Here is a 12,578-nt window from a genome sequence, read left to right as displayed (position 1 = left end):
AACCGAGAAGGAACAGTTCTTGCATGAGGCACGGAGCTCCTGTCTTGGACCCTGAGCACAGCTCTGTTAGATTTGGGACCTGATAGCCTGAGAGTCGGCCACTGAAGGTGCTCAGCCAAATAGTGCTGAAATACAGGGCTCACAACCCTCCATGTTGTATCAGGAGCTGCAGTTTGGACAAGGCTACTGTATGCGTCCTTTTGTTCCATATGAGGGAGACATTGACCAGTAGGTTGGCAAACTAATACAAGAGCACTGGAAACATTACCATTTTGGAAAGGGCTACACGGCCCCCACACTGTGTGGGGGAGGAAACACCAAAAACCAATCTGAGACCACAGATCACCTTCACCCATGCAGAAAGTTAATATCAATACCGTTTTGAAAATCATAGGTTTTTTTTCTAAATTCAAAGAAATCCAACTTTTAGTTTTCCACAGGATTAGATGGAAAGATGGAAGAAGATAAATATATATTTGTAAAAAATCTGTTTTCTACCGAAAATGTTTTTTTGCACCAAACAAAATATTATATCTAAAATTCTGCCTTGCATCCTTTAACATCCTCGGTACCTTTTACGCTTCAGTTATACTTTCTGAAGGTGCCTCAGCAGCCTGTTAATCTTTCATTGTGCAGGTTTTCATTTCAGTATAATTTAAATAAATGGGAGAATTGATTAGGGTTCTCCCAAGAGATTGTATGTGATTTCATAAAAAAAGATTTAATGGAATACCACTGCTGAGAAACCAGTTAATCTAAACGAATTAATGGAGATTTTCTGGATGAATGGCTTTTACCATTTCATAGAAACCAATTAATAGAATGCATTTTGTTTCTGAAATTGGCTTCTCTGTACTATGGTTGCAGGTCTTACTTACTTTAATCCTTTTGTCTGGGGACATTATTTTTTATTTATATCTTTTATATTGTCAAACAATTATTTTCGATGCTTGTAATTCACTGAACTCCCAGCACCCCTAAACACCATCCATCTCTGCCCCCGAGAAATGGCTCCCCATGCACAAACTACATCCATTCCTAACCTCTAAACTTCAGCAGTCCCTTTCTAACCCTTACCTCCCTCGATCCCTGAGCCCTGAAAACGCCTCTCCACCTCTGAAAACCACCTATTCATGACCCCTTAAAATCCTTCACTATCCCTAAACTCTACCCATCCCTGAGGCCTAAAAACACCTTCTACATATAACCTCCACCTATCCTTAAACTCTCAAAACCCACACCACCCCAAAACTCCCTCCATTTTCGAACACTAAAAACCCTTCTCCACTCCAAAAGTCCATCCATCACTGGCCCTTAACAATACTCACCAGCCCTAAACTCTACCCGTCTGTAAAACATAAAAAATCTCAAAACCCCTACACAACACCCACCCCTGAACCCGAAAACCCCTCACCACCCCTAAACTCCATCCATGCCTGATCCCTTAAAAACTGTCACTTCCCCTAAACATTACCCATCCCTGAACTGGAAAAAAAACCTCTCACTAACCCCGATCTTAACCCAAATGTGTGGTTTTTGGTGTTTCATTAAAATTGGTTTTCCATGATTTCGTTTCCTCCCAGGTTTCTACTTTTCTGTTCTGTGTACAGAAAAGTTACGCTACAATTAAACCATTTTCTTCATGATGTCTTAATGTTATATTGTCTAAACATATAGGACTGTCTTTTGAACCTATGACATGGCTGTTATTGTATGTATCATTTCTGCTCGAAGCGTCTGTGAGTTGCAGTCCATATCTAAATAAGACCTTTACTAGGCCATATCCTTTGTCTTTTCTACCTCAATTAGTGAATTGCTCTGTCTTTCTGCTCTTTGTCTTCAAGCACTTGCTGACTGAAAAACATTGAGGTAGTATTTGTCTATAAACAGTAATAAAACAGATGCTGTGGCTTTGCTGTAATCTTGGGTACCAGAACTGGCTTGCATATTATTTCCAAATACATTATAACTGTTTTATTTATTATTTTTTGTTATGAAAGTGTTACTTCTTTAAGCCTGTTATATACTGTGACTGCAGTTTTGGGGTTTCTCTCTGCAACCATCTTGAGGTTTTTTTCTTTCCTTACAGCGGTTGCTGAATGCATGTTTTATTTGTAATTGGTGAACTACTAATGAGCTTCTCTTCCTTTCTTCTACAACAGGCAGAGGCCTTTGTGCGTCTATGTATGTGTCATTTCTAAGGATTACCATGAGCCACAAAAGCTTGGTGTGGGCATAAAGCAAATACGTGAAAGTCTGTTGTGTTCCGTTTAAGGCTTGTTATCTGGCCTCATCTGGTCCAGGCACAATTTGTGATTTCAGCACCAATTTTTTTTCTGAAATTGTATTTGTTTGACTGAGTTTGAATTGTATTTATGGATTGTGAATGCCACCCTTGATTGCCCTCCATCTTAATGGCAAGTTAGGCTGCTGCCCCAGCCAGGTCCCACAGCTGCACGAAGGCACTGATTAGGTAAATAAATAATAACTGGTTGAAGTTGTTCTCTGAAAAAAGGTCATGTTGGTAGCAAATAATGCATATACTTGATTTAATACCTTTTGGCCTTTGGAACCATTCCTACCCTGGTTGATTCATCACCTAACTTGAGCATTAAGTATGGCAGACAGCTGTCACTGCAGCTTCAAATTACAGCAGCAAAGAAAGTCTCAACTTTGATTTATGCTATAGAGCTGGTATTTTGTGGTTACTACGTTGAATGGATGTATACTGTATGGTGGGTTTGCCAAGTATCCAAGTCGTAAAAAAGGCTACTCTCTTTTGACTTCAGATGATCTATTTGAAAATGCTGCTCAGAGAATGGCAACTGGCAGTCTAAAAGTTAATTCTAACTCTATTCTGCATTTAAGATAATCCACTGTCTGGCTATTGAGGCCAGAGTTCTACTGCAATGTGAATAGTACATTCCTTGATATTTGGAACAGTGCCACTATTCCTCACATTCTGAATTAGCACTTTACTTCCAGAGCTCTGTGAGAGGCTGTCACATTCCAACACAAAGATCCCGAATATCAGAGGGAGAGAAGAAGCAGGTGGGCCCTTTCTGTACCAGCCTATTTGGGAACCATCACCATCTATTTCACACTGTTCAGGAAAAAGTGTAATACATGGTTATTCCCGAAAAATCTCTAAATGGTTTCCTTCTCAAAATATTTTGCCCGTATATGTCTATCTGCAGTTTACTTAAGCGCCAAGTGTTTGTGGATGTGTGAGCTTTATAAAAAAAGATAGATAATAAACACAGACGGTGAATCTGCTGATATCTCCTGGATGCCTCTCAGCTTACAGAAGGTTTTGATCTATGAACCTCTAAACCTTTCACCCTTTGTAGGATTGAAATCCTTTTATGTTGCCACCTCCTTGTGTTCCACTTTCGCTGCTGCTTCTTTCCTCTCTCCCCACGTAGGCCTAAGCAGTTTCCTTTGTTCACACTCGTTTGGGGGAGAGGTTAATTTTGAGTGAAACATTGCATTGTGATTGTTAATAAGTTCCCCAAAGGAAGGGAAATGTTAGTCTTGGCATATTTGAGGGTCTGGGGAAGCAGAATAGATTTGAGGGGAGAGAGCTGTGTTGTGCAGCAAGACTTGTCAGAATTGTATCCTTTGTGATTCACATACATTTTGCTTTTAGGCTCCAGTACTGATGTCAGCGAGGACTGGGAAAAAGACTTTGATTTGGACATGACAGAAGAGGAAGTGCAGTTGGCGTTATCAAAGGTGGATGTTTCTAAGGAGGTAAGGATTTTGGGCAGGTGACCATTCTGCCATCTTTGGAGCCAGATAAATCTATGCTTGTTACCTTTTTATTGGTTCACTGTGCCACGTCTCTTCCTTGACAGAGCTGGCATTTGTTGGGTTAATCAGTGCTCCATTCATGGTTGGCAGCAATTCCAACTGGGTAAAATTGGAATAATAGAAACTTAACGTCAGCTTTGTTGTTAAGAATGACGTGTGAGAACTGAATTCTTGTTGCGAAAAATCATTGCTTTGAGTTCTTTTCTTCAGCACTGCACAGACTGGTGTTAGGTAGCAGGGTTTCCACTTATGAAGTGGGACGTGTGCCCTGTACTCTTCAGGATGGTTGTGCCCGCTCACAGTCACCCTCAGACTCGCTATAGCAACAAGCCCTGTTTGCAGATACAGAGACAGACATCTTCATCAATAGAGCTGCTGCCCTTGGAAGAACTAGGAAAGATTTTGTTTGTTTTAGCAGTCTCTTAGCATTCTCAGAAATTGCCAGCTCCTTCTACCATGAATATACGTAACTCCAAATGTCAAGGAATGGGTAAATAAACGAAATATTTAGTTTTCATATAGCCATATTTGGGGAGTTTTAAAGCTAGTGGTGAAACGAAATAACTTTTCTATGTTCCTGTTAGGATCAACTTTGATCTGTGGTAATTTTGCGCCTTTTTATTCACCCATGATTGAATTGATCTCAGTACATTCTGAAGTTCACCCTGCTTTTTGAGGCACAAGTATAGTATTTTTAAAACATTTTCTGGATGCCGCAAACCCAAAACGGAAACAATAATTGTAGGAGCTTTGCAAGTTAAAAGTACCTTTTTACAGCGATAATTAATTGCTTAGTGCTTGCGAAATATCCTAGCAGTGAAAACCTAGCCTGGTGTGACACAGGGTTTTGAAGTTCACAATTGGCAGCCTGGAGATACCTGACAGTAGTTGCAGTATTTCTTTTTTTGGTCGCAGCCTACTAGACTACACAGCTGTCTGGTTTGCGAAAGTCATCTTGGGGAGTTTTAGAAACTTGACCTGGGAATGCATTCTGCCTGTTGCTTGCCATTGGCTTTGTGGTTTGTAACTCACGTTTTCTGGGTTTCTATTTGATGGTTTTGTCCCCAGCTTGAGTTCGTACCAGACCATTCTAAGGGAACGTTTACAGTATACTTCTACAAACTCCTTTTCTGTACTAAACAGGCCTTATTTCATCACATTTGCTGGCCATTCAAAGACCGAGGTCAAATATCAAGCTGTGTCTTCCAGAGAGCCTGGTTGGCTGACTTCAAAGTGAGAGTGTTTACAGGAAAAAACTAATACAGTGTACTTTTTCCATGGCGCATACTTGTACCTTTAAAAAAAAAAATGTTTTAGATATAGCCATCTCAAAAGGTATCTCGTTCTTCAGCTGCCCAAAACATTTGCCTTTTATTCGTGGGGCATGAAGTTCACTGTGGGCATTGTCAGGGTGGGTGGAAGCATGAACATTTCTAAAATCATATTTGAAAACTATTAAGCAATTTATGCTGTTTATGACCAAGTCACTGTCAAGCACAGGATAAGATCTTTTCATAGGAAAGAGCCATCAACATTGTAACACAATTTACGAAGCTTGTTTTTCACTTTGATGTATAAAGCAAATGCTTTATGATGACTGTGGCAACTTATTTTGGAGAGTTGGATAAGTTTAAAGGCAATTTTTATGAAAGCCTTTGTGCTTGTTCAGCCACACAATAATTATGTGTCCCGTCTGCAGCTGTGTCTATATTTTACTACTGAACAAGCAGACACAAGAGCAGCTACCTTGCAGGAACTAGGAGAGGGGCCAGAAGCTCTAGAAAACCCACTGAACCCCGTTCAGTGCTATATTTTACTACTAAACAAGCAGTTACCTTGCAGGCACAGTGCCATGATTTGGATGGTGCAGCAGGTGCAATGGCACAGGGGCCAAAAGTTCTAGGAAACCCACTAAACACCCAGGATTGGGTATATTTTACTGGTAAGCCAGCAGTCACAAGTGCAGTTACCTTGCAGGCACAGGGCCATTATTTAAATGGTGCAGCAGGTGCAGTGGCAAGGGAGCCAAAAGCTTGAGGAAACCCACTAAACACAGATTATTGCTATATTTTACTACTAATCAAGCAGTTATCGTGCAGGCACTAGGGCCTTGATTTGAATGGTGCAGCAGGTGCAGTGGCACAGGGGCCAAAAGCTCTAGGAAACCCACTGAACATGGAATATTGCTGTATTTTACTAGTAAACAAGGAGTCACAAGTGCAATTACTGTGTTGGCACTAGGGCCATGATTTGAATGGTGCAGTGGCACAGGAGCCAAAAGCTTGAGGAAACCCACTAAACACAGATTATTGCTATCTTTTACTACTAAACAATCAGTTACCTTGTAGGTACTAGGACCTTGATTTGAATGGTGCAGCAGGTGCATTGGCACCGTGGCCAAAAGCACTAGGAAACACACTGAACTTCGTTTAATGCTATATTTTACTAGTAAACAAGCAGTCACAAGTGCAGGTACCATGCAGGCACTAGGGCTGTGATTTGAATGTTGTAGAAGGTTCAGTAGCACAGGGGCCACAAGGTTTAGGAAACCCACTGAATAACAACCATTGCTATATTTTACTACTAAATGAGCAGTTACCTTCCAGGCCCTAGGGCCTTGATTTAAATGGTGCAGCAGGTGCAATCGCACAGGAGCCAAAAGCTCTAGGAAACCCACTGAGCACAGAGTATTTCTATCTTTTACTACTAAACAAGCAGTCACAGGTGCAGTTAGCTTACAGGCACTAGGGCCATGATTTGAATTGTGCAGCAGATGCAGTGGCACAGGGGCCAAAAGCTCTGGAAAACCCACTGAACACAGATTAGTGCTATATTTTACTAGTAAAAAAGCAAGAACTAGGGCTGTGATTTGAATGTTGCAGCGGTGCAGTGGCTCAGGGGACAAAAGATCTACAAAACCCACTGACCACCAATAAGTGCTGTATTTTACTACTAAGCAAGCGGTGACCTTGCACGCAGTAGGGCCTTGACTTGAATGGTGCAGCAGGTGCAGTGGCACAGGGGCCATAAGCTCTAGGCATATATTAAGACACCTCTTCAAGTAAGTGTCAACCCAGTACCTTTTGTATAAATTCACATGTTACCTAACATTGTAGGACCTAAATGCATATATAAGGTTTGAGCCCATTGATACTGTGGTTAAACCCATCTCTCCTCTTGCCATCAAGGTAAACCCACCTTCCTCTCACTAAGCAAGTCATCCACTCCAAATGCATTCTACATACTTATGTTCTGATCAGATGGTGTTCACTCTGATTTCCTCTAGTCTTAGAACTGCAAAGTGAATTTCCTGATCATGAACATGATTCTAAGTGTATTAAGACTGTATTAACCTCTTCTCCCTTGACCACCCAGCTCTTTCCACCATTACCTCTAGGGCTACAGAAAAACATGCCAGAGCCTAACCCTTATGAAACAGTATATGATTACTGTTTGGATTGCAAACTCTTATTTAGGGAATGTCCAATTGTTACATGCTCTGCTGACAGCGGTTCTGCCTAACTAATATTCCAAGGGTAACCACCGCTGGCACCCTCTTACAATGTTGTGATAGTTCAGTACCTTATTATGTTACTTCATCCACAAACCTGGGTGTTAAATGAAGAAGCGCTCACCCCACCCTCAGTCCATCAGCCCCCAAATCTGTTAGCCTCTGATGCAGTTGCATAAGGCTCGATTAGATTAAGAACTCGGTGAGCTGTGTTCTGCTTGCATTCCTCTGAAACTGTGGGGAGTCACTCTAACCTTATTTTGCTTGGTGTTGTGGATTTTTGAAATGCTGTGATTACCGTTTGTGTCTTCTCCTGCTCTGTGAGTCCATCCCACAGTTCCTTCCGTTGATGGACGCTCAGCATTCGACCAGTTCAGTAGTCTCTTCTAAGCCTGTTAAGAAATCTGATGTTTGTAGCATGTATTGCTGTAGATACATATTCTTTGCATGCAACGGGCTTTGGCTCACCAGCCCTACGGGAGGAGCCCCATACACCCATCTATAAATCTCCCAAAACAATTCAGATACAATGCCTCTACTTCCCACACTGCATCTTCTTCCCCCTAGGCCCCAAGGTCAGCTAGCTTCTCACACACCACCAGCTCCTTGGCCTCACACACTACCACCTCAGTCACCACAGCTGTTTATTCCTTCAGACCACACTGACTTAGACCAGGGTAGCCCCAATAACCGCCATTCCCTCTGACATCTAAGGATGGTGATGATCCTTGGGAGGATTATCATGCTGACCCTCAGGAGAACACTGACCTAGAGCCCTATCCTGTGAAACCTCCTGCCCAGATTACACCCTGTGTACCATGCATTGATCCAGAGGGTGGTGCAACATCACAAGGTTCTGCTCCCTGTGTTTGATGACTTTGTTGGCTTGTTAGTCAAAACCCTTTCCAAAAGCAGGATGTCTGTCCATTACTTCCCCTTGCTAAAGAGCATGACCAAATGTAGTATGGATTATTTCAAGGACCTGGTAAAAGTGATGGCAGTCATTCCAAGGGGTGAGAAGATGTATAAAATAACATGGTTTACATCAGGGAGTTTGTCCCGACTGAGGTTTTGGTGCTAATACACTGCTAGAAAGAGTGCTTCAGCTAAAGCAATCAGGTATGCTCCTCCAGACAAAAAGAGCAAGAAAATTGATGCGAATGGGGGGGGGGAGTATGTGGCTGTGGGGGCATATACGTTATCACTGGAAGATGGCGGGAGTTGGTGAAGCACCTTCTTAAGGCTTATTATAAGATGGCGAAGAACTTGATGCGAAAGGGAAAATATTCTCGAACATCACTGTTCAGTGTGCCCTGGACTCGAACTGCCTCAAGAGAGATTAATACTAGCATTCTGCTGTGGTGTCACGTCTGGCTCAGGAAGTATCCCGGCTTTGACCAGAGGTTCCGGAGCACTTAGTTAGCATCCTGTTTGAGACGAGCATCTGTTCTGGCCATTAGGCTGACCGTGTGCTTAAAAAAATCAAAAAAGATGCTTAGAAGGGTAAGGCTGTAGCCACTCTGCAGATTAAAACACGCAGTTCTGCTTTTTGCAAGCAACAGTCAAGAGCAGGCCTCAAATCATTTTCTCCTTCCCAGAGGCAGGGATATCAGCAACAACAACATTTCCTTTCAGGACACTCGTTGACCAAAGTCCTTCAGTAGATTCAGCTACTGTGACATTGGCAATGGCACAGGCAAGGTTAAAGCTGGCTCTTGCAACAACACAACTGCCTCCGAGCACTGACTCGCCCATTATTCCCACATTCACTCTACACTTTTAGGGTGAGATTAAAGTTGTTCCTTCTGCAATTGGGGGAAATTCATTTGTACAAATGAATTCTCTCTGTGGTACAGCAGGGTTACTGCCTAGAGTTCCACCAAACATAAACCTCATCGCCACATAGTGAGTTGAGACCACCTATGACTATTGCACGAGCAAGTACTAGCATTCCTCACTAAAGGTGCCATCGATCTGGTGCACCCTCAGCAGCAGGGCCAAGAAGTTTACTCCCTCATTTCCAGGAAGGATCGAACTCTGTTGCCTAACCTAGACATCAGACCCTAGAACCGCAACATACTGTTGGAGTACTTGAGAATGACACCCTTCAATACATTATTGTGCTGCTTTGCACAGGGGATCATTTAGCGACCCTCAACCTGAAAGTCTCATTCTCCCACATCCCAGTACATCTGGTGCATTGCCATTATGTGTGCTTTGGTGGATAACACTGCCAATTCAGAGTTACAGCAGCCCATGGGTATTGAACAAATTTCTAGCAGTGTTTGTTGTACATCTGTGCAAAAACACCAGTCACGTCTTCCCTTACCTGTATGAGTAGATGATAAAGAATGGCAACTGAGAACGATGCCTAGCACACATTCGGGTGGCAATGTCCCTGTTACACAAGTTAGGGTTCACAGTCAGTGCCAGTACGTTCCATCCCATGCCACAGCACATCCAGCCTTTCCTAGGGCTGTGTTAAATTCCATCACATGGAAAACCTACCCATACCAAGAGAAGATTGATGGCATTCCAAAGGCTGCTGCCTCATTTTCAGACACTACTTCTCTTACAGTGAAGACAACTTAGTTAACTGATGTTGGAGATGATGGCTTTATGCATAATGATAGTGCTGCACACAAGGCTACACGTGCGTCCTCTGCAAGAGTGTCTGGGGAGGCAGTGGTTACAAGCGGAGAATCAGTGGAAGGATCTAGTGTTGCTAGAGCCCAGAGTTCAGCACCAATATCCTAGAGCTACAAAAATGTGTTGTTGGTCTTGCCCTTTCTGGGCCCTCAACCTCAAGTAACCATTACAATGGGCACCTCACTCATGTAGTGGGGAGCACATCTCAACTACTTGACTGTTAAGAGTACCTGGGTGCAAGGACAAAAGATTTGTCACATTAATTATCTAGATGTGACCGGGATCCACTTGACAATCAGTGCGTTTTACACTCTTATTCGAGGCAAAACAGTTCTTATAAAGATGGGGAAAATGACCGAAATATAAAGGGGAGCTCACTTGTCCCAGCTGTCAGCATTGGCCCAAAAGATATGGCATTGGATCATTCACAATCAAATTCTGTTTCTCCACCTGCCCGGGGAGTACAATGATTTTTCAGACCTGTTGTACAGATGCATCAACATATCCACAAAAGAGAGCTGAATCTCCTCATAATTCACGAGTACTTTCACAAATGGTGCAATCAAACAATCGATCTATTCACCACCACTCAGAATGCCATAACTTCAATGACAGGAAAGAGTTCTCCTGTACTGCCTCTGATCCCATAGATCATGAGGGAAATGAGGCAAGTATCAATGACCCTCATTTTGGTGGCACCAACTTGGGGGAGACAGTCGTGGTATTCGATGCTGCTGGAAATATCTGCACATCCAACCAAAAGCTACTGCTAAGACCAGGTCTCCTGCTTCATGCAGACTTTAGGTGGTTAAATCTAGCACCTGAGATTTGAGGGTTTGGTTCCCCTAAACCTCCATAGAACTGTATATAAATCCCGTGCAAGGCACATAGAACCCACCACATGTGACTGTTACTCTGTAAAGTAGAAAGGTTTGTCCATTATTGTTTGTGGAAAGAGGTAGACCCCCCTCAAAGCATCTGTTCTAGACATTATCTGCTAGTTATTGTATTTGCAGAAAGTGGGATTGGTACACACTTCTGTTAGTTTAAATTTAGCTGCTGTGGCTGCTTACATGCAGATCATTTTTCTCGCTTTAAAATACCTGTGATCAAGGGCTTCACGGGGGCCTTGAAATTAACATTCCTCCAAGAACAGTTCTCCCTTCGAGCCTCTGCACTCGTGTGGCATTCATTTCTTGTCTTGGAAGGCAGCCTCATTGGTTGCTGTCACTTCTCAAATGAGAATTACTGAACTGCTAGGACAAACTGTTAAATAACTTTGTTTTCAGATTCGTGGAACGGTTTTAAAAACAACCCCATTTGTTCTGCCAAAGTGTTTACCCTCATTCATGTAAACCAGACAATTGAGTTGCCCATTTCCACATTCAGAGACTATGGCAGTAGGGGCATTACACATGCTTGATGTCAGGAGAACACCAATGCACTACATAGTGTTAAATATATGTAGTGCCTAGAGCACATTACACTCTAAAGAAGGGCACTAATACAGCTTTGTTAGGAGACCTATCTATGCAGACATATGTAAGCCTTCTAACTAATCTATATCACACGTTTGTTAAATACTACTATGTAGATGCCATAGCTCGTCAGGAAGTCTAAGTTCGCTAAACAGTTTTAAGAACTTTATTTCAGTCATCTGCTGGCTGGCCATCACTTAGGGGAGATACTGCCTTAAAGGGCTGTACAAAGCTTATGTATCTACAGCAGCACATGCTATGAATGGAAAATGTTACTCCCGTAATTCAGTTCGTAGCTTGTAGGTTCATATTTGCCATCCTGCCTCGCTGGAAGTGAGCACTGATACAGGATATTTTCCTCTTTTACCCCGCACAATGACGGTCCATTGGCCACACTTTCTGGCTTAGTTCATTACACTCCTCCGAAAGTACTCACCCTCCAGGGAAAAAGCAGTCTGAGGTCCTGTTTGTCATGGTGCCTGGTGGCCTAAAGAAGGAGTCATGAGGTAACTTGTAACTCGAACATTTTTAGAAAAAAAACAACTTTCGGACCTGCATGCTCAACACTAAATAGCAGGAGTAAACAATGGATTTCGTTGTACAGTTGAATACAGGGCAAGTGAAACGTTCCGTCTCACTACTCAGGATTTTGAGTTGGCAGGAAAAGAAGTGTATTTCTGAGAACTAGTTTACAGGTTCGTTTTAACTTCACTGAAAAATACTGTTGTTGCTGCACAGCAACAGCTTAATCAGGAAACAGAAGAATATTGTTGTTCTCCCATTCAGAGGCAATTTTGCCTGGCTCTTTGAAGCAGAAAGTTACAGTCACTGTAAAGAAGGAGGCGTACAAACTGTTGGTTGAAGGTGAATCCTGTGGGCATACTCAACATCAAAATAACTTGACAGCCCCATTGGTGCCACGGTCTTCCTCAGCCAGACTTCCAAGAACAGTTGCATCTGTTACCTTTTTAGTTTTTTTGGGCAGGCCTATCAGTCTTATATTAATCCTATGAATGCAGCTTTCCGAATATTCAGCTCTGTATTCTTAAAACTGGAATATTTCTTTAAGTTCTGCCACCTGTGTTTGAAAACCTTCTATGGTTAGTGAAATATTGTTGACTTGCCTA

General features: G+C 42.4%; 1 protein-coding gene across 2 annotated transcripts in view; it reads left to right on the top strand.

Moving 5' to 3' along the window:
* Positions 1–12,578, top strand: part of BSDC1 (BSD domain containing 1) — a 148,801-nt gene that overhangs the window by 129,752 nt on the left and 6,471 nt on the right. For both annotated transcript variants that reach the window (XM_069223374.1, XM_069223373.1), the window contains exon 10: positions 3,650–3,753. In XM_069223374.1, coding sequence (XP_069079475.1) covers positions 3,650–3,753 — 104 coding nt within the window. The remainder of the gene's footprint in view (positions 1–3,649; positions 3,754–12,578) is intronic.

The sequence above is a fragment of the Pleurodeles waltl genome, chromosome 3_1 (genome assembly GCF_031143425.1).
Source record: "Pleurodeles waltl isolate 20211129_DDA chromosome 3_1, aPleWal1.hap1.20221129, whole genome shotgun sequence".
Taxonomy (NCBI): domain Eukaryota; kingdom Metazoa; phylum Chordata; class Amphibia; order Caudata; family Salamandridae; genus Pleurodeles; species Pleurodeles waltl.
This window is presented reverse-complemented; position numbering and strand designations above follow the sequence as displayed.